The following is a 23,335-nucleotide window of genomic DNA, read 5'->3' on the forward strand; positions in this document are numbered from 1 at the left end:
GTGGCAGGCCTGCCACAGAATGTGCAAGTTGAATTGTGTTACAAATCCAACGAGCAATCGACTGCTTAGAAGCAGGTGCGCCCAACTTGTTGGGTGCATACAATATAAACAGCGAGTCAGATTTTCTGACTCCAGCCGTCCTTGCAATGTATATTTTTAAGGCTCTGACAACGTCCAACAACTTGGAGTCCTCCAAGTCGCTAGTGGCCGCAGGCACCACAATAGGTTGGTTCAGATGAAATGCTGATACCACTTTAGGGAGAAAATGCGGACGAGTCCGCAGTTCTGCCCTATCCGAATGGAAGATTAGATAAGGACTTTTATAAGATAAAGCCGCCAATTCAGGTACTCTCCTGGCAGAGGCCAGGGCTAGTAACATAGTCACTTTCAATGTGAGATATTTCAAATCCACCTTTTTCAATGGTTCAAACCAATGGGATTTGAGGAAATCTAAAACTACATTTAGATCCCACGGTGCCACCGGAGGCACCACAGGAGGCTGTATATGCAGTACTCCCTTGACAAAAGTCTGGACCTCAGGGACAGAGGCCAATTCTTTTTGGAAGAATATTGACAGGGCCGAAATTTGAACCTTAATGGATCCCAATTTGAGACCCATAGATAATCCTGATTGCAGGAAATGTAGGAAACGACCCAGTTGGAATTCCTCCGTCGGAACCTTCCGATCCTCGCACCACGCTACATATTTTCGCCAAATGCGGTGATAATGTTTCACGGTGACTTCCTTCCGTGCCTTAATCAAGGTAGGAATGACTTCTTCTGGAATGCCTTTCCCTTTTAGGATCTGGCGTTCAACCGCCATGCCGTCAAACGCAGCCGCGGTAAGTCTTGAAAAAGACAGGGACCCTGCTGTAGCAGGTCCCTTCTCAGAGGTAGAGGCCACGGTTCGTCCGTGAGCATCTCTTGAAGTTCCGGATACCAAGTCCTTCTTGGCCAATCCGGAACCACTAGTATTGTTCTTACTCTTCTTTGCCGTATGATCTTCAATACCTTTGGTATGAGCGGCAGAGGAGGAAACACATACACTGACTGGTACACCCAAGGAGTTACCAGTGCGTCCACAGCTATTGCCTGTGGATCTCTTGACCTGGCGCAATATTTGTCCAGTTTCTTGTTGAGGCGAGACGCCATCATGTCTACAATTGGTCTTTCCCAACGGTCTATTAACATGTTGAAGACTTCTGGATGTAGACCCCACTCTCCCGGATGAAGATCGTGTCTGCTGAGGAAGTCTGCTTCCCAGTTGTCCACGCCCGGGATGAACACTGCTGACAGTGCTATCACGTGATTCTCCGCCCAGCGAAGAATCTTGGCAGCTTCTGCCATTGCACTCCTGCTTCTTGTGCCGCCCTGCCTGTTTACATGGGCGACCGCCGTGATGTTGTCCGACTGAATCAACACCGGCTTTCCTTGCAGGAGAAGTTCCGCCTGGCTTAGAGCATTGTAGATTGCTCTTAGTTCCAGAATGTTTATGTGAAGAGACTTTTCCAGACTCGTCCATACTCCCTGGAAGTTTCTTCCTTGTGTGACTGCTCCCCAGCCTCTCAGGCTGGCGTCCGTGGTCACCAGGATCCAATCCTGAATGCCGAATCTGCGGCCTTCTAATAGGTGAGCCTTCTGCAACCACCACAGAAGTGACACCCTTGTCTTTGGTGACAGGGTTATTCGCAGGTGCATCTGCAGATGCGACCCTGACCATTTGTCCAACAGATCCCTTTGGAATATTCTTGCATGGAATCTGCCGAATGGAATTGCTTCGTAAGAAGCCACCATTTTTCCCAGGACTCTTGTGCATTGATGTACTGACACTTTTCCTGGTTTTAGGAGGTTCCTGACCAGATCGGATAACTCCTTGGCTTTTTCCTCTGGAAGGAAAACCTTTTTCTGAACCGTGTCCAGAATCATTCCTAGGAACAGCAGACGAGTTGTCGGGATTAAATGGGATTTTGGAATATTCAGAATCCACCCGTGTTGTCTTAGCACCTCTTGAGATAGTGCTAAAGCTGTCTCCAGCTGTTCTCTGGACCTTGCCCTTATTAGGAGATCGTCCAAGTATGGGATAACTAATACGCCTTTTCTTCGAAGAAGAATCATCATCTCGGCCATTACCTTGGTAAAGACCCGAGGCGCCGTGGACAATCCGAACGGCAGCGTCTGAAACTGATAGTGACAGTTTTGAACAATGAACCTGAGGTACCCCTGGTGTGCGGGGTAAATCGGAACGTGTAGATACGCATCCTTGATGTCCAAGGATACCATAAAGTCCCCTTCTTCCAGGTTCGCTATCACTGCTCTGAGTGACTCCATCTTGAACTTGAACTTTTTTATGTAGAGGTTCAAGGACTTCAGATTTAGAATAGGCCTTACCGAGCCATCCGGCTTCGGTACCACAAATAGAGTGGAATAATACCCCTTTCCTTGTTGTAATAGGGGTACTTTGACTATCACCTGCTGAGCGTACAGCTTGTGAATGGCTTCCAACACCCTCTCCCTTTCGGAAGAGACGGTTGGTAAGGCAGACTTCAGGAAACGATGAGGAGGATCCGTCTCTAATTCCAACCTGTACCCCTGAGATATTATCTGTAGGATCCAGGGGTCTACCTGCGAGTGTGCGCGCTGTAATTTTTGAGACGGCCCCCCACTGTCCCCGAGTCCGCTTGAGAGGCCCCAGCGTCATGCTGAGGTTTTTGCAGGAGCCGGGGAGGGCTTCTGTTCCTGGGAAGGAGCTGCCTGTTGGTGTCTCTTCCCTCTTCCTCTGCCTCGTGGCAGGTACGACAAGCCCTTTGCTCTCTTATTTTTGTAGGAGCGAAAAGGCTGCGGTTGAAAAGTCGGTGCCTTTCTCTGTTGGGGAGTGACTTGAGGTAAAAAAGTGGATTTCCCGGCAGTAGCCGTGGCCACCAAGTCTGATAGACCAACTCCAAATAACTCCTCCCCTTTATACGGCAAAACCTCCATGTGACGTTTTGAATCCGCATCGCCTGTCCACTGTCGTGTCCATAAGGCTCTTCTGGCTGAAATGGACATAGCACTCACCCGAGATGCCAGTGTGCAAATATCCCTCTGTGCATCACGCATATAGATAAATGCATCCTTTATTTGTTCTAACGACAGTAAAACATTGTCCCTATTTAGGGTATCAATATTTTCAATCAGGGATTCTGACCAAACTACTCCAGCACTGCACATCCAGGCAGTTGCTATAGCTGGTCGTAGTATAACACCTGCATGTGTGTATATATTCTTTTGAATAACTTCCATCTTTCTATCTGATGGATCCTTAAGTGCGGCCGTCTCAGGAGAGGGTAACGCCACTTGTTTGGATAAGCGTGTGAGCGCCTTGTCCACCTTAGGGGGTGTTTCCCAGCGCGCCCTAACCTCTGGCGGGAAAGGGTATAATGCCAATAACTTTTTTGAAATTATCAACTTTTTATCAGGAGCAACCCACGCTTCATCACACACGTCATTTAATTCTTCTGATTCAGGAAAAACTGTTTGTAGTTTTTTCACACCATACATAATACCCTGTTTTACGGTATCTGTAGTATCAGCTAAATGTAACGTCTCCTTCATTGCCAAAATCATATAACGTGTGGCCCTACTGGAAAATACGTTTGAATTTCTACCGTCGTCACTGGAATCAGTGCCCGTGTCTGGGTCTGTGTCGACCGACTGAGGCAAAGGGCGTTTTACAGCCCCTGACGGTGTTTGAGGCGCCTGGACAGGCATTAATTGATTGTCCGGCCGCCTCATGTCCTCAACTGACTGTTTAAGGGAAGATAAACCATCACGTAATTCCACAAATAAAGGCATCCATTCTGGTGTCGACCCCCTGGGGGGTGACATCTGCATATTTGGCAATTGCTCCGCCTCCACACCAATATCGTCCTCATACATGTCGACACCACGTACCGACACACACCGCAAACTCACAGGGAATGCTCTAATGAAGACAGGACCCACTAGCCCTTTTGGGGAGACAGAGGGAGAGTCTGCCAGCACACACCACAAAGCGCTATATATACAAGGGATATCCTTATATTAAGTGCTCCCTTATAGCTGCTTTAATATATATATATATAGCCATTAATGTGCCCCCCCTCTCTGTTTTACCCTGTTTCTGTAGTGCAGTGCAGGGGAGAGACCTGGGAGCCGTTCTGACCAGCGGAGCTGTGACAGAAAATGGCGCCGTGTGCTGAGGAGATAGGCCCCGCCCCTTTTTCGGCGGGTTCTTCTCCCGCTATTTTTCCAGTCAGGCAGGGGTTAAATATCTCCATATAGCCCCTATGGGCTATATGTGAGGTATTTTTAGCCTTGTATAAGGTTTATATTTGCCTCTCAGAGCGCCCCCCCCCAGCGCTCTGCACCCTCAGTGACTGCCCAGTGAAGTGTGCTGAGAGGAAAATGGCGCACAGCTGCAGTGCTGTGCGCTACCTTATGAAGACTGAGGAGTCTTCAGCCGCCGGTTTCCGGACCTCTTCACGCTTCAGCATCTGCAAGGGGGTCGGCGGCGCGGCTCCGGGACCGGACTCCACGGCTGGGCCTGTGTTCGATCCCTCTGGAGCTAATGGTGTCCAGTAGCCAAGCAGCAAATCCACTCTGCATGCAGGTGAGTTTACTACTTTCCCCCTAAGTCCCACGTTGCAGTGATCCTGTTGCCAGCAGGACTCACTGTAAAGAAAAAAACCTAAACTAAACTTTCTCTAAGCAGCTCTTTAGGAGAGCCACCTAGATTGCACCCTTCTCGTTCGGGCACAAAATCTAACTGGAGTCTGGAGGAGGGTCATAGGGGGAGGAGCCAGTGCACACCACCTGACCTAGTAAAGCTTTACTTTTTTGTGCCCTGTCTCCTGCGGAGCCGCTATTCCCCATGGTCCTTTCAGGAACCCCAGCATCCACTTAGGACGATAGAGAAAAACACTTTATCCCTGGACACCTAAATGGTTTGGTCTTAAATAATGTATAGGATATTTTGGTGTCCTAAATAGGGTATTTTTCTAGGTAATGGGTATGGTACTGACTCATTAACTCCTTAAAAAATTGACCACCGCATATACACCTACAGTGTTAAGTACAAGTCCCACTCATCCTAAGCATTCATGAGGGCTTGGCCAGGATGTGCATTTTGCAATGATCGCTCTATTGTACATAGATGGACACTGTACATGTTCAGTGGCATATGGCATCTAATTAAATTGGCTTCATGGTATTCAAAGTACTAAAATTAATATAGGTTACCCACCATAATTTTCTTTCTGTGGTAGCATAGACGAGAAGCGCCTTATAAAGAGGTCACAGATCACGTGACACTGCACTACCAAAAAAACAAAACAAAAAAAAAACAGCCAAGGCACTAAACAAGGGCACAAGAAGTGCCCAATCTCTCCCTCTTGGAACCTAGAGACTCAGGGGCACTCTCATTTGATAGAAGAAATTGCACCCCTAAAAGTAAAGCTGCTCTTGTATTTTATAATCAGTAAGTGGTTGTTGAAGTATTTCTAATGCTAGTGTTTCAGAGCATCCTATGTGTTATTCTTGGTTTTCTCAATCTTAGCACTGCTTGCATGTTGTGAAATGTCTGGAAAGTCATGCAAGTGCTGTGTGATCGACTTCCGCAGCAGTCTCCGACCCAGAAGTCACATTTTAAAATGCAGATGAAGACACTATGGGGGACATTTACTAAGCAGTGATAAAAGCGGACAAGTTGCCATGGTAACCAATCAGCACTGAAGTAACATCTATAATTTGCATACTATAAAATGATACAGAGCTGCGGATTGGTTGATGGGGCAACTTCTCCACTGGCTCACTTCTCCGCTCTTATCACTGCTTAGTAAATGTCCCCTTATGTCTTGCATTAATAATCAGCTTTACCACTCATGCATGTACCCTTATTTTGCCATTTTTAAAAAAAATAGTCCAGATTAAAAAGACAAACGTTCTCCACATTTATTCGATGTCTGCTCAGTTGAATTGATGATACACATTTACATTCTGGGAGCATTATTTATGGAAATATACACAGCTGTTAATAGTTTATAAGGTAAAGTGTGGCATACACATTATTTAAACACACTTGGTAAAACCATAGACAAGAAAACTGCAGCTACCGGAGAGAACGTCCTGCACGACAATAAAAAAACAACATGTGACATCATTACACAGCATATTTATCTAGGACACGGCTGTTTCTTACACTGTAATCTGTGCATGTGATTATATCCTGTATAATAAAATCAGCTGCTGCTCAAACTTGTCCCCAGATCTCACCACTACGTTTTGTTGATCACTGATAAAGGCAGTCTAAAAACAAGGAGCCATGCCCAACAGCAGGCCATTCATCACTGTCCGCATGATGAATACAGGTTATGTAGATTGTAGGAGAGAACAGCACAGCAGAACTAGGTATATGCTAGTTATTTGTCAGTCATGACTTTAGCAGAGCAATGTGTGTTCATTAACGGTATTTAAATCTAGTTTGGATAAAAATGTAGTAAGTTACCCCATAAGAACCATGGGACTAATTCAGAGGTGGGTGCAGTTACACATCAGCTGTGCCTATTATACTAATGTATGCTTATGACGCAGGAGGCGTCTCGTGTAAACAGATGCTTCCGGCTAGCTTCTCTGACCAGCTGCTGTGTCCCAGGATGCAGCATCAGATCATCTGTGAGAACACTGGGCACCTCAGGTCACTTAGGATGTCTGCTGTAATCACGCAGCAGAAGCCAGGAAATCTCCTCCTAAGAGACAGAGCCTGGCTTCGGCATGCCTACAATATAGAGGAGACGTCCTCTGTCTTGTAAAACACTTCCCCCATCGCCATCCTCAAATGGCCGCAGGTCAATCATGCTGCCACTTAGGGGGCAATGCAACAGTAGTCGCATCCATTAATCATGTGCAGTGCTGATCCTGCGCATCCACAGATCAATAACCACCGGAGATGTACATACACCACCGGGTTTGCATATATCTCTTTGGGGACCCATGCATTTCAGCCCACATGACCAGACGGGTGGTCTTCAGTATGCCGGCTGTCGGGATCCCGGCGCACAGTATACCGGCGCCGGGATCCCGACAGCCGGCATACCAACACTTATTCTCCGTCGTGGGGGTCCACGACCCCCCTGGAGGGAGAATAAAATAGCGTGCACCGTGCCCGCAGCGAGCCCGCAAGGGGCTCATTTGCGCTCGCCACACTGTCGGTAAGCCGGCGGTCGGGCTCCCGGCGCCGGTATGCTGGTCGCCGGGAGCCCGACCGCCGGCATACCGTAGTGAACCCGACCAGACTACCTCATGTTTCTTGTACTCTATTTGGGAAAAACTTTATTTTGAGTCTGCCTAAGTTAACTGAAGACAAATTAGCATATTGTGATACATATACTTTTCAGTATGCATATTGCAGTCAGAAATAGCAGTAAATAAAAAAAAACAAAAAACTAATTTTAACCTGTCATTTTTCCAATTCCTAAATTTGTTCTACTTGTAATATATTATAGTCATACCCAACATGCTTACTTGACATGTTATATAGAAATATAATGGTTAGCATTAATGTCTCAGAGCACTGAGGTCATGGGTTAAATTCCTACCACAGCCCTATGTAGAGTTTGTATATTCTCCCCATACTTGCTAGTTTCCTCCAATAATCCAAAAATATATACCGGTAGGTTAACTGGCCCCTGACAATCCCTAGTGTGAAAACGTGTTGTTTAGGGCAGACTGGATGGGACAAGTGGTTCTTATCGGTCGTCAAAGTATATGTTTCTATGTTAGTGGTGTGGATTCATTTTTTTGAGCTAAATCTCCTATGGGATACAATCGCCACTGAAATGCTTAGACATGCAAGATACATGCTACAAGTAGGTAAGGGTGGAGTGGGGGTCTTCATATTGATGCAGTCACAAAGCTTTCAGATAGGGGTTGCAACACCACCCAGGCAGAAAATCAGCAGCATGTGACATTATGGACTGGTGTGCAAAGAACACCATAAGCAACCTTGAGAGTGATGCAAAATGCGAATCTGAGTGCATCCATTTACTTACATTATGTTTGGCCATGAGCACATGTAATTGAGTGCTGCCTAATGCGATCACCTATATGTTCTCAGATGCCTTATTTCTGAAAGCTGCCAACATCACTCATTTGCTTTATATGTGCAAGAAACTTGAGTAATGAAATCTGTGGTTTGGACTGAACATTAATGTATTAAACGTAGGTAAGCATAATATGCCGCAACCAACTTAAAAACACATGTACAAACTGAAAACAACTATAGCTTAATCCATGTTATGATTTCTGCTTTGCATAATATCTATATGTGGTCACTGTTGCTGTATATGTATGACAGCTGCTGTGGAAAGGAAGTGTTGCAAAAAGGCAGCCTGGCGCCCCCTGTAGGCCTCTATGCTGAAGAGATTACATATCGTTTCCTGGGGATGCAGTCAAAATGCCGATGGTCGGAACCCCAGCATTCAAGAGATAGACGCCAGAATCCCAACAGTCGGCCTTTTGCCGGTGGCCGGCATCCCGACAGCCGCCCCAAATTCCCACTCGGTTGGTGGGTCCAAATCACCAACTGAGTGGGAATAGAACCTGTGGCAATCGCAGTCAGCCCGCAAGCGGACTCACTGCTTCGTTACTGGTATTCCGGCAGTACCGGCATCCCGTCTGCCGGTATGTCATCCTGGACCCGTTTCCTAGGCCAATGCAGCCTACAGGAAGTATTTTTTTTGAATCATCTGAAATGATTCTCGAACAGAACACAAAGCCTAAATTCATAAATCTATTTGGAATCGGCCCATATCGTAAACCTAAGTAGGGTTCTTAGCCACGGTAGCTTCATAAATATCCCATGCTTTATATAATTATCACTTATTTATATGGCGCAGCGCCCAATTACAGGGTAAACAAATAAGCAAAATGTGAAGACAGTGACTTACAGTTCAATACAATATAGGACAAGTACAGGGTATATAAACACAGCTGCGTCCGTAAACAGCACTGAAATAAGTATCAGGGTGGCAGAAAACCGAAGGATTTGGTGCCATCAAAGGGAGTATTGAAAGAAGATAAGTTAAGTAAGAGACGTAAAAGCACATGAGTGAAGATTAGGACTCGATGCTTAGACTTTAGCTTTGTCAAATCCCATTATTACCACGAAGCATCAGTTACAGACACATTTTATGTCTGCTTTCTGAATGTAAAGTATAAGCTGATCACCAAATGAATAGTTTCTCTAACGTCCTAAGTGGATGCTGGGGACTCCGTAAGGACCATGGGGAATAGCGGCTCCGCAGGAGACTGGGCACAACTATAAAGAAAGCTTTAGACTACTGGTGTGCACTGGCTCATCCCACCATGACCCTCCTCCAGACTTCAGTTAGTATCTTGTGCCCGGCTGAGCTGGATGCACACTAGGGGCTCTCCTGAGCTCCTAGAAAGAAAGTATATTTAGGTTTTTTATTTTACAGTGAGATCTGCTGGCAACAGACTCACTGCAGCGAGGGACTAAGGGGAGAAGAAGCGAACCTACCTAACAGGTGGTAGTTTGGGCTTCTTAGGCTACTGGACACCATTAGCTCCAGAGGGATCGACCGCAGGACCCGACCTTGGTGTTCGTTCCCGGAGCCGCGCCGCCGTCCCCCTTACAGAGCCAGAAGAGGTCCGGAAAATCGGCGGCAGAAGACTTCGGTCTTCACCAAGGTAGCGCACAGCACTGCAGCTGTGCGCCATTGCTCCTCATGTACACCTCACACTCCGGTCACTGATGGGTGCAGGGCGCTGGGGGGGAGGGGGGGGGGGGCGCCCTGAGGGCAATATATGACACCTTGGCTGGCAAATCTACATCATATATAGTCCTAGAGGCTATATAGATGTAAAAATACCCCTGCCAGTATTCCAGAAAAAGCGGGAGAAGTCCGCCGGAAAAGGGGCGGGGCCATCTCCCTCAGCACACTGGCGCCATTTTTCCCTCACAGCTCCGCTGGAAGGAAGCTCCCTGGCTCTCCCCTGCAGTCTGCAAGCTACAGAAGGGTAAAAAAGAGAGGGGGGGCACTAAATTTAGGCGCAGGATATATATATATATATATATATATATATATATAAAAAGCAGCTATAAGGGAAAACACTCATTTATAGTGGGATCCCAGTGTTATATAGCGCTCTGGTGTGTGCTGGCATACTCTCTCTCTGTCTCCCCAAAGGGCTTTGTGGGGTCCTGTCCTCTGTCAGAGCATTCCCTGTGTGTTTGCGGTGTGTCGGTACGGCTGTGTCGACATGTTTGATGAGGAGGCTTATGTGGAGGCGGAGCAGATGCCTGTAAATGTGATGTCACCCCCTGCGGGGTCGACACCTGAGTGGATGGTGCTGTGGAAGGAATTACGTGACAGTGTCGACTCCTTGCATAAAAGGTTTGACGACATACCAAATGTGGGACAGCCGGCTTCTCAGCCTGTGCCTGCCCAGGCGTCTCAAAAGCCATCAGGGGCTCTAAAACGCCCGCTACCTCAGATGGCAGACACAGATGTCGACACGGATACTGACTCCAGTGTCGACGACGATGAGACTAATGTAACTTCCAGTAGGGCCACACGTTACATGATTGAGGCAATGAAAAATGTGTTGCACATTTCTGATGTTACCCCCGGTACCACAAAAAAGGGTATTATGTTTGGAGAGAAAAAACTACCAGTAGCTTTTCCTCCATCTGAGGAGTTAAATGAAGTGTGTGAAGAAGCGTGGGCTTCCCCTGATAAGAAGCTGGTAATTTCTAAGAGGTTACTAATGGCGTACCCTTTCCCGCCAGAGGATAGGTCACGTTGGGAAACATCCCCTAGAGTGGATAAAGCGCTCACACGCTTGTCAAAGAAGGTGGCACTACCGTCTCCGGATACGGCCGCCCTGAAGGAATCTGCTGATAGAAAGCAGGAGGCTATCCTGAAATCTATATATACACACACAGGTGTTATACTGAGACCAGCTATTGCTTCAGCATGGATGTGCAGTGCTGCAGCTGCATGGTCAGATTCCCTGTCAGAAAATATTGATACCCTAGACAGGGACACTATATTGCTAACCGTAGAGCATATAAAAGATGCACTTTTATACATGAGGGATGCACAGAGGGATATTTGCCGGCTGGCATCAAAAATTAGTGCAATGTCCATTTCTGCCAGGAGAGGGTTATGGACTCGGCAGTGGACAGGTGATGCAGATTCCAAAAGGCACATGGAAGTTCTGCCTTATAAGGATGAGGAGTTGTTCGGGGATGGTCTCTCGGACCTCGTTTCCACAGCAACAGCTGGGAAGTCTACATTTTTACCCCATGTTCCCACACAGCCAAAGAAAGCACCGTATTATCAGGTACAGTCCTTTCGGCCCAATAGGGGCAAGCGGGTTAAAGGAGCGTCCTTTCTGCCCAGAGGCAGAGGTAGAGGGAAAAAAGCTGCAGCATACAGCCAGTTCCCAGGAGCAAAAGTCCTCCCCCGCTTCCTCTAAGTCCACAGCATGACGCTGGGGCTCCACAGGCGGAGCCAGGTACGGTGGGGGCCCGTCTCAAATATTTCAGCAATCAGTGGGCTCGCTCACGAGTGGATCCCTGGATTTTTCAGATAGTATCTCAGGGGTACAAGCTGGAATTCGAGATGTCTCCCCCCCCCGCCGTTTCCTCAAATCTGCCTTGCCAACCACTCCCTCAGGCAGGGAGGCAGTGTTACAGGCAATTCACAAGCTGTATTCACAACAGGTGATAGTAAAGGTACCCCTACTTCAACAAGGACGGGGTTACTATTCCACAATGTTTGTGGTACCGAAACCGGACGGTTCGGTGAGACCCATTTTAAATTTGAAATCCTTGAACACATATATAACAAAATTCAAGTTCAGGATGGAATCGCTCAGGGCGGTTATTGCAAGCCTGGACGAGGGAGATTACATGGTATCACTGGACATCAAGGATGCTTACCTGCATGTCCCCATTTACCATCCTCACCAGGAGTACCTCAGATTTGTGGTACAGGATTATCATTACCAATTCCAGACGTTGCCGTTCGGTCTATCCACGGCTCCGAGGGTCTTTACCAAGGTAATGGCCGAAATGATGATACTCCTTCGAAAGAAGGGAGTTTTAATTATCCCGTACTTGGACGATCTCCTGATAAAGGCGAGGTCCAGAGAGCAGTTGTTGGTCGGGGTAGCACTATCTCGGGAGGTGCTACAACAGCACGGCTGGATTCTAAACATTCCAAAGTCACAGCTGGTCCCTACGACACGTCTACTGTTCCTGGGGATGGTTCTGGACTCAGAACAGAAAAAAGTGTTTCTCCCGGAGGAGAAGGCCAAGGAGCTGTCATCTCTAGTCAGAGGCCTCCTAAAACCAAAACAGGTGTCGGTGCATCACTGCACGCGGATCCTGGGAAAGATGGTAGCTTCCTACGAAGCAATTCCATTCGGCAGGTTTCATGCAAGAACCTTTCAGTGGGACCTGTTGGACAAGTGGTCCGGGTCGCATCTTCAGAAGCATCGGCTGATAACCCTGTCTCCAAGGACAAGGGTGTCTCTGCTGTGGTGGCTGCAGAGTGCTCATCTTCAAGAGGGCCGCAGATTCGGCATACAGGACTGGGTCCTGGTGACCACGGATGCCAGCCTTCGAGGCTGGGGGGCAGTCACACAGGGAAGAAACTTCCAAGGACTATGGTCAAGTCAGGAGACTTCCCTGCACATAAATATTCTGGAACTGAGAGCCATTTACATGCCCTAAGTCAGGCAAAAACCCTGCTTCAAAACCAGCCGGTACTGATCCAGTCAGACAACATCACGGCGGTCGCCCATGTAAACCGTCAGGGCGGCACGAGAAGCAGGACGGCAATGGCAGAAGCCACAAGGATTCTCCGATGGGCGGAAAATCACGTGTTAGCACTGTCAGCGGTGTTCATTCCGGGAGAGGACAACTGGGAAGCAGACTTCCTCAGCAGGCACGACCTCCACCCGGGAGAGTGGGGACTTCATCCAGAAGTTTTCCAACTGATTGTAAACCGTTAGGAAAGGCCACAGGTGGACATGATGGCGTCCCGCCTCAACAAAAAGCTAGAAAAGTACTGCGCCAGGTCAAGGGACCCGCAGGCGATAGCTGTGGACGCTCTAGTGACACCGTGGGTGTACCGGTCGGTTTATGTGTTCCCTCCTCTTCCTCTCATACCAAAGGTACTGAGGATAATAAGGAGAAGAGGATTAAGAACTATACTCATTGTTCCGGATTGGCCAAGAAGAGCTTGGTACCCGGAACTTCAAGAACTGATCTCAGAGGACCCATGGCTTCTACCGCTCAGACAAGACCTGCTGCAGCAGGGGCCCTGTCTGTTCCAAGACTTACCGCGGCTGCGTTTGACGGCATGGCGGTTGAACACCGGATCCTGAAGGAAAAGGGCATTCCGGAGGAAGTCATTCCTACGCTGATTAAAGCTAGGAAAGAAGTAACCGCAAACCATTATCACCGCATATGGCGAAAATATGTTGCGTGGTGTGAGGCCAGGAAGGCCCCAACGGAGGAATTTCAGCTGGGCCGTTTCCTGCACTTCCTACAGTCAGGGGTGACTATGGGCCTTAAATTGGGTTCCATTAAGGTCCAGATTTCGGCTCTATCGATTTTCTTCCTGAGAGAACTGGCTTCACTACCTGAAGTTCAGACTTTTGTTAAGGGAGTGCTGCATATTCAGCCCCCTTTTGTGCCTCCAGTGGCACCTTGGGATCTCAACGTGGTGTTGGATTTCCTAAAGTCACATTGGTTTGAGCCACTGAAAACCGTGGATTTGAAATATCTCACGTGGAAAGTGGTCATGTTGTTGGCCTTAGCTTCGGCCAGGCGTGTATCAGAATTGGCGGCTTTGTCGTGTAAAAAACTACAAGAGAAAAAGGCGCCTCCCTGAGCCTATGCTGAAATGCTGCCTGCCGCTCTCAAAGGAATAGGGTATTAGCGATCCCTAAACAAATGGAAACACAAAAACTGGACGAGAGAGCGCAGGCAGACTCCACAGAAATGTCACAATTTTAATATACAGTGATCACATAATACGGTATACATATACCTATTTGATACTAATAAAACCAATAAAATTCCGCACTACAACTCCATATGTTCCACACAGTTTTGTGCACTGATAGACTGGTATAAAGATGATATATAGATTGATAGTCCTAAGAGTTGACAGCTGATGTTTAGATGCTGAAGGTCTGGATCTTATCCATGTAACAGTCTCATATTTGTAATGAATTTGTTCAGACAAAAGTCAGATGAATACAAAGTAAGTGCACTGTTTGTATTAAATCAAACCTATATTGATTACCTCAAATGGACACCGCACCAGTTCCGTTCTATTAATAGATCGTTTCCTCAGAGGGTTATGATGATGACCATCATAACCCTCTGAGGAAACGACCAGATTGTGCCGGTCGAGAAACGCGTCAGGGCTGTTTTAGGATCCGACTACTTCTCATCTGACCACCTTCACCTCTTACGGCTTTCTACCCGTTCCAGCTCCACTCCACTGTCGGGTCAAATTTGCCCGAGCAGAGCCACCTGCACTGGTCCCTTTTGCAATACGGGGACCGTGGCTGCCAGCTCATCGCCTCGGATCAACGGCATCTTGGTTAATTACAGCACCGCCAGATGATCCGTAGAAGCGGTGAGCGGTGATTAGTCTGACACGTCACAGCAAGGAGAGAGCATTGGACTTAGCCGCTGGAGCCAGCGGCACCCGAGCACTTGCTGGTGCTATACGTACACCGAGGAAGTGGTAAGCGTCATTACCCTGATATGAGGCTATATTAAATAGAACGGTACTGGTGCGGTGTCCATTTGAGGTAATCAATATAGGTTTGATTTAATACAAACAGTGCACTTACTTTGTATTCATCTGACTTTTATCTGAACAAATTCATTACAAATATGAGACTGTTACATGGATAAGATCCAGACTTTCAGCATCTAAACATCAGCTGTCAACTCTTAGGACTATCAATCTATATATCATCTTTATACTAGTCTATCAGTGCACAAAACTGTGTGGAACATATGGAGTTGTAGTGCGGAATTTTATTGGTTTTATTAGTATCAAATAGGTATATGTATACCGTATTATGTGATCACTGTATATTAAAATTGTGAAATTTCTGTGGAGTCTGCCTGCGCTCTCTCGTCCAGTTTTTGTCATGTAAAAGCCCTTATCTGATTTTCCATATGGATAGGGCAGAATTGAGGACTCGTCCCCAGTTTCTCCCCAAAGTGGTATCAGCGTTTCATCTGAACCAACCTATCGTGGTGCCTGCGGCTACAAATGACTTGGAGGCTTCCAAGTTGTTGGACGTAGTCAGGGCCCTGAAAATCTATGTTTCCAGGACAGCTGGAGTCAGAAAGACTGACTCGCTCTTTATCCTGTATGCGCCCAACAAGTTGGGTGCACCTGCTTCAAAGCAGACTATTGCTCGCTGGATCTGTAGTACGATTCAGCTTGCACATTCTGCGGCTGGACTGCCGCATCCTAAATCGGTGAAAGCCCATTCCACAAGGAAGGTGGGCTCTTCTTGGGCGGCTGCCCGAGGGGTCTCGGCTCTTCAACTTTGCCGAGCAGCTACTTGGTCGGGGTCAAACACGGTTGCTAAATTCTACAAGTTTGACACCCTGGCTGAGGAGGACCTAGAGTTTGCCCATTCGGTGCTGCAGAGTCATCCGCACTCTCCCGCCCGTTTGGGAGCTTTGGTATAATCCCCATGGTCCTTACGAAGTCCCCAGCATCCACTTAGGACGTTAGAGAAAATAAGAATTTACTCACCGGTAATTCTATTTCTCGTAGTCCGTAGTGGATGCTGGGCGCCCATCCCAAGTGCGGATTGTCTGCAATACTTGTATATAGTTATTGCTTAACTAAAGGGTTATTGTTGAGCCATCTGTTGAGAGGCTCAGTTGTTATCATACTGTTAACTGGGTATTGTATCACGAGTTATACGGTGTGATTGGTGTGGCTGGTATGAGTCTTACCCAGGATTCAAAATCCTTCCTTATTGTGTCAGCTCTTCCGGGCACAGTATCCTAACTGAAGTCTGGAGGAGGGTCATAGTGGGAGGAGCCAGTGCACACCAGTAGTCTAAAGCTTTCTTTATAGTTGTGCCCAGTCTCCTGCGGAGCCGCTATTCCCCATGGTCCTTACGGAGTCCCCAGCATCCACTACGGACTACGAGAAATAGAATTACCGGTGAGTAAATTCTTATTTTTGTGGGCATGATCATAACTCCTCATCCCCGTGGCTACACCAGGAGTTTAATGTTACTCACACTATGCTGCTATAGGCTTGTAATATAAATTCATTTTTCACCTCAATAAAAGATCTACTATATGGTTTGCACTACACTAAAGTGAATAGTATACAGTGTCGCTAAGTGTCCATTTATCATAATAGAGCATTGGCGTGACATGAAAAAACAATTCCATATGTATGCAGTATCTACAACTTCTGTGTCATAGCAACATACAAAACGTTAAAAAAATAAAAAAAATCTGTATTTTACAGTAATAATGCCTTTGTACGCCAATTACGTGAAAAGTCAATGTTTGATAGTTTTTCCTGTTAAAAACATTGGACATTCACCATGTGCTTTTACCCGAAATTTTTTTAGCCTTCATGTAACACTAATGGATAAGGGGCCTTACAGCATTCTCTGTGCTAATTACTAGTAATACAATAATTCTGTCTGTCCTGATAAAAAATAATTCCCATGTCATGTTTCTCTGTATTTTGTTGACTTTTAAAATTGAAATTGTAGGAATATCCAAAATATGTGTTTTGCATAAAATGTCTAAACAGTAAGATAAAATCACTAGTATAAAACTAGTACATTTGTAATTCTGGGGATACAATATGAAATATCTGGTGTGTGCTGACAACACAAGGAAGGTAAAACCTCAAAACAGGAAATATTACGCGGTCATTGGGCAACAGCTAGAGCCTCACGCTGTACTCTCTAAACATTACCAGCCTCATAATTATACAAGAAATATTACAAATACACGTTGCAGCTTTAAACACCCCACTGTGTAACCATTACAAGGCATTGTAATCATGCAGAGAACAAAAAAATGGAATAGGTGTTCACACAATCTTCTTGTTTAAAAGGTTTAAAGATGGGAGGAGGTGGAGAAACACAGCTTCAGGGTATACGGATTTGAGCCATCTGCAGAAGACAAAGAAATGATTTTAGCAGTAAAGCAGCGGGCTCTATCATTTATTTTTGTTCACAAAATGATCATACGAAAATGCTAAATTTTAACTGTGTAATGTAACACTCTCCATCTCCAAAATCCAGACACCTGTGAATTGAATATATTTCTAAATTATTAGCATTACATTATTAGATGGTCTCGCTACAGATATGTGATGTGCTTGGACGATGCTTGTACTATTATTCTTTTTCCAATGTACATTTCTTTTGTGTTTCTGTTGAGCTAATACTTCAAATAAAGATGTTTAAAAAACAAACAAAAAAACCCACAAAAAAACAAATTCCATTACTGTAGTAGTTACAGTATTAGCCTTGACCAGCCAATGTATCTCCAGAAGCACCAAACATACCTATCTTTCTATGGAGCAGATGTACTAAGCTTTGGAGAGTGATAAACTGCCAACCATCCAGCTCCTGTCATTTTTTCAAACACAGGGGTAGATGCACTAGGCAGTGATAAACGTGGAGAAGTGAGCCAGTGGAGATGTTGCCCATGACAACCAATCAGCATTGACGTAACATTTATAATTTTAATACTATAAAAGTATACAGAGCAGCTGATTGGTTGCCATGGGCAACGTCTCCACTTTTATCACTGCTTTGTACATCTCCCCCTGAACAGTCTGTAACATGGCAGTAAGGAACGATTGGCTGGTTCTTTATAACTCTCTCCACTTTATTACTCTCCAACGCTTAGTACATCTCCTCCTATGATAACAACACATGGCAAGCACACCAAAGTCACATGACCCCAGGATACATGAAGTGCATGAATGTAGGATTTGGGGGCTTTCTTGAATGAACCAAATACAGAACTGCCTGCTACAGCTTTCTCTGACCAATGAAACAAACAATCAAGGTTCCTAAATGTACTGTTGCTATTTGTTCACAAAAAGGTTTTTTTTTTTATTTTTATTTAAATGTGTCCCCCCCCGATCTTTTACCTCATTCCATGATTGCACTATGCAGTATTATATTAGTGTATACTGCTTCCGAGGTGGGAGTAGAGCAAAAAAAGAGCAAGTAACTGTACATCTTGCACTACAGGTGTGGCAGATGTGACATAAAGCTGACCAGTGTTTGTGGGATACATGCAAAAGCAGCCAGTATTGACGCTGCATGCAAAAAAATTAAATAAAAAAATTATGTATTTGCTCAGCTTGCAGTGCAACATGGTTTGTCCAAGTTAACAGTCACTTGCTCTTTTTTGCTTTACTACCACGTCAGAATCAGGCCCAAACGGTCAGACAGTAGTTAGGGCTGTAAAGTAACAGTCTTGCCTGAATGAGTGTCCTTTCGCTGCTAAGGTTGTATCACTCTAGAGCACAGGTTCTCAAACTCGGTCCTCAGGACCCCACACGGTGCATGTTTTGCAGGTCTCCTCAAAAAATCACAAGTGAAATAATTAGCTCCACCTCTGGACCTTTTAAAATGTGTCAGTGAGTAATTGATACACCTGTGCACTTGCTGGGTTACCTGCAAAACATGCACTGTGTGGGGTCCTGAGGACCGAGTTTGAGAACCCCTGCTCTAGAGAGAAGATGTGGATTTTACATTCAGTTTTTAAGTTTAGCATTATGTAGTTGATCACCAACTTGCAGTAGTAAAAACAGTTAAATAAATGCTAACAATGTGTTAAGAACAAGGCGCTTGTGAAAATGTATGATGTGTTTTGCAACAAATAAATGTTGCAACATTGCAGTGCAATACCTGTAATAAAAAAGGGATTAGTAAATGTTTACAGCCCTTTTGTTTGTTTTCGGTCCTGCCGGGTTCCTATATTGCCGGCTCTTTATCCCGCTGCCGTCTCTGTGCGGGATGGTCAAATTCTATCTTTCCCTATACTACCCACCTTGTTCTTAAAAGTGGTGGGACGAGATCTTGACTCCGGGCGGCTAGGTTCTCTTTCACCGCAAACCGCCGCTTGCTTCAGCCGCGTCTCCCGTGCTGTGCTGCAGGGGCCGCTCGGGATCCCAGCTTGTGAGGCGGACGGATGATTTCTTCTGTGCGCTCGCAGAATTCCTCCCAAAAGAACCCAGCGTCTCCTTGTTCTGGGCAGAACAAGGAGACGCTGGGTTCTTTTAGGAGGAATTCTGCGAGCGCACAGAAGAAATCATCCGTCCGCCTCACAAGCTGGGATCCCGAGCGGTCCCTGCAGCACAGCACGGCACACGGGAGACGCGGCTGAAGCAAGCGGCGGTTTGCGGTGAAAGAGAACCTAGCCGCCCGGAGTCAAGATCTCGTCCCACCACTGTTAAGAACAAGGTGGGTAGTATAGGGAAAGATAGAATTTGACCATCCCGCACAGAGACGGCAGCGGGATAAAGAGCCGGCAATATAGGAACCCGGCAGGACCGAAAACAAACAAAAGGGCTGTAAACATTTACTAATCCTTTTTTTATTACAGGTATTGCACTGCAGTGTTGCAACATTTATTTGTTGCAAAACACATCATACATTTTCACAAGCGCCTTGTTCTTAACACATTGTTAGCATTTATTTAATTATTTTTTTTTGCTCAGGGCAGCTTAAACACATAAATCCCGGCAACAGCGCGGTTTTTCTTCTTTTTAAGTAGTAAAAACAGGTCTGCAAAATTAGGCTGAAAGATACATTTTCTAGAGGTAAAATCATCCTGACTTTTCCATATAGTATCCCTATCTGGTATCCTATTCTTCCTGCATTACAAAAGGGAAAATACACTGTTCTTAAAACTGCTGGTTAAAAAGTGTGACAAGTGTGATGCTCCTGCAGTCCTGCGCGGTACCATTACAAATCATTATAGAACTATCAAATGGTCACTGCACATGGAAATTCTAACCACAATTACTCAAGATACAACATTTTATTCTGCTACAGTACATTTATATAGGGGAATTCGGGATGAAATGCCTCACAGGACCTCTCTCCTCTATGTCAGCACACATACTGTACTTGTACAAATCGGTTGTGTGGAATAAGAAGATACAGAATGACAAGGATTTTTGAGATGCTGAATGTATTTACTAATGCACGCGTGTACTACAGAAGTGAATATACAGTGTTGTGGAGTCCGTAAGAGATCACATATTATTTCTTAGCTATTAGAACTGTATTTGCCTCATTCTGCCTGTACTTACCTTGCAATCACAAGCTGAATTATTTTACTTTGGATCAGACTCTTCAAAAGCAATTTAATAATATTTATTTTTGGATGTTAATACGAATCTCAGAGGGCAAATATATTTGAACCCCTCTGAAACTTGGAATATCTTACGAGAAAACACTAGATTATATGGATATGAAATAAAGGCTACTTTAAAATTAATCAGTTCATCAATTTTGGCTTCTGTAATATCCCTGTTATTACCTCCCCCTTCCAAAGTGATGCATGGTAAGGTATCTACGCATTAAATATGAGCTTTCTAGACACAGCATGGTGTAGGCAGCTTCCTGTCAGAGCTCCTGCTAATATCCTGATCTATCTCCTGTTTCCCTGGTGTTCTGTGGCTGAAAATTTCTGCAGGACTGCAGTACCCCCCTCTGCTCCTGCAGTGTGAATTTCGGGATCCTCTGTGCCAAGAGTCCTAACTTACTGGCTGGTGAAGTCTGTGACTGGATCCTGAGGCAGACTCTGGTCTCAGTGTGGCTGGTGCTCCTGCTGCAGCTCTGCCCTCACTCAGCTGCTGGGGCCAGTGTACTCTGCAGAGGTTTTGGTGGCAGTATCCTGTGGATTTCTGTGCCCTGTCTCCAGCTTTGTCATAATGTGCGAATTCCACCACAACTCTGTAGCTGGTGAGCAGGATGGCTTTGCTTCTATGTGCTTTTATCCTGATTCGGTGCAGCAGCTCTCAGGGCCCCTCAGTGAGACTTTATCTGCACCACTTACTATTACACTACAGCAGGTGCTTACCGCTGTGGGTTCTTCCGAGCAACGAATTACTAATAGACTGCAGGAGCTGAGGGATGACCTTACGCATATTCACCGGGAACTACGGCAGGTGATGGCGCGTGTGGATCCTCCAGCGGTCTCTGTTTCTTTAGTGGTGATTCCATGGTCCCGCGTGAAGATTCAATCTGCAGTCACACAGAGTCACTTATCCGATGAAGAGGGAGAATGGCGACGTAGCATCCTCCAGTTTGCTGGCAGTCCACGAGAGGGAATGGCTTTCTGCTCTAATATTTATTTGGAACAGTGGTTCGGTGTAACCCACGGATAGAGGTTTTTGTCCCTAATCCGGTTTTCTTCAGCTGCCACTTGTCCCTATACGTTTATTTTGACACAGCTGTGTGTGACAGCTGATGGCCCAGTTTATCCTTCTGCCCACTCTCGAGGGACTGTCATTTGGCTGGATTACTTTGTTCCAGGGTGAACTCATCCTCCGGACTGATTTTGCTCACCTTGGGACTGGGAACCATTTCACTGGCCGCTGAGACCCTTACTGTGCTCTGTTCTGTATACGGATTCTCATTAGCTACTGCGTAATTTCATATTGTTTGTACATCCTTTCATAGCTCCAGTTGTGTTATACTGCTATTCTTGTCTCATTCTAAATAATTATTTGCATACAACTAATTATTTTCCAGGAGAATTCTGCTCTATTGTGTAAGGCCATTTATCTAGTGTTATTGTCACTTATATAGATATTCGTCTGTTTTCCAGCTCAGTGTATCTAAACCTACTGTATGTGCATTTTTCACTATTTTGCAGGAGCAACTTCCCATATATAGGTTGTGGTCATTTATTTTAATGCTGCAGCCACTTCTATTTATATTATGTCTGTTCTTTACACTCAGTTAGCTTGATATTTGCATAATACTTTACTATTCTATGGGTATAACCTGCTCTATTTAGTTTATGGTCTTTTATTTAATTGCCCGTCATTTACAGTAAATCGTGTGCTTATCCTGTAGCTATAGTTTTGTTGTTCTGCTATCCTCGTACTCATTATAGCTAAATATTTGCATGCAACACTTACTTTCCGAGAGAATCCTGTTCTAATTGGTGTATGGACCTTTATATAGTGTTACATCAGTATTATGTCTGTTTTCCAGCTCCTTGTATCTAAGAACGTGTGCACTTTTTTTTACCATTTTGTGGGAGAAGCTTGCCATATTTAGTCTGTTGTCGCTTGTTTTAGTTCCACAGCCATTTATATTTATATTCTGTCTTTAAGCTCAGCTACCTCAGTATTTGCATACTACTTTACTATTCTGCGGGTATAACCTGCTCCACTTAGTTTATGGCCATTTTATTTAGCTGCCCCAGTCAATTATACGGTATACTTATCCTGTGTTATGGGGTTGGGGGGATGTTAGGCATTTAGGTGTAGTGTAGTTAGGGATGGGGTTCTTATGGGGATCCAGGTATGCCTAGGTTGGGGTTAGGTTATACAGGGTGGGGGGTTCTTGGGAGGTTTGCTTTGGGTGTCTTTATTTTATTTTGTGTATTTGTTTGGTTTGTAGGTTAGGGTATATGGGGTGGGGGGGAATGTGAGGCTTTTTGTTTTAGTATTCTGATGGATGCGAGTTATTTATATTTTTACTTATGGTATGTCACCTATGCCCCATTATAAATCTGGTTCTCTCATGTGTACACCCAAATGGCGCCTTCGGGTGGCAATTAAGTTCTAAGTATTCTGTATGTCATTGTTTTTACTATATCCTGCTATTGTTCCATTTCTCATGTCCGATGGCTTGGTGGCTAATCTTTATTTTGTCATTTATACACTGTTTATGCCCTCCTGTATTATTCCTCATGTTTGCCTTACAAATCATATGCCTCTTTAATGTCTGGGTGTAACTTTAAAAATTTCCAATAAAAATTACACAATTAAAAAAAAAAAAAAAAAAAAGAGCTTTCTCTTTTTGCTCTTCAAATAAACCCCATTAGCGCCTAAGATCAGCACTGCAGAGTAAAGAACGGATGGCAGAAACACATACTGTCTGCTCCCTTCTGTCTGGCCTCTCCCTGCTGTTGGCTGCGTATCTTTTGGTACAGTATATGTGCCACAGACTGCGGATCACATTTCACTCTCATGCAGTAGTTACAGAAGAAGCTGGCAGA

General features: G+C 45.4%; 1 protein-coding gene across 1 annotated transcript in view; it reads right to left on the minus strand.

Annotated features, from left to right (window-relative positions):
- Positions 1 to 16,172: 16,172 nt before the first annotated feature.
- The window catches only part of HNRNPLL (heterogeneous nuclear ribonucleoprotein L like), a 120,365-nt gene continuing 113,202 nt past the window's right edge, over positions 16,173 to 23,335 (minus strand). The window contains exon 13 of the mRNA XM_063918000.1: positions 16,173 to 17,241. Within this exon, the coding sequence (XP_063774070.1) occupies positions 17,186 to 17,241 (56 nt within the window). The 3' untranslated portion in view covers positions 16,173 to 17,185. The remainder of the gene's footprint in view (positions 17,242 to 23,335) is intronic.

This window comes from Pseudophryne corroboree, chromosome 4 (assembly GCF_028390025.1).
Source record: "Pseudophryne corroboree isolate aPseCor3 chromosome 4, aPseCor3.hap2, whole genome shotgun sequence".
NCBI classification, from domain to species: domain Eukaryota; kingdom Metazoa; phylum Chordata; class Amphibia; order Anura; family Myobatrachidae; genus Pseudophryne; species Pseudophryne corroboree.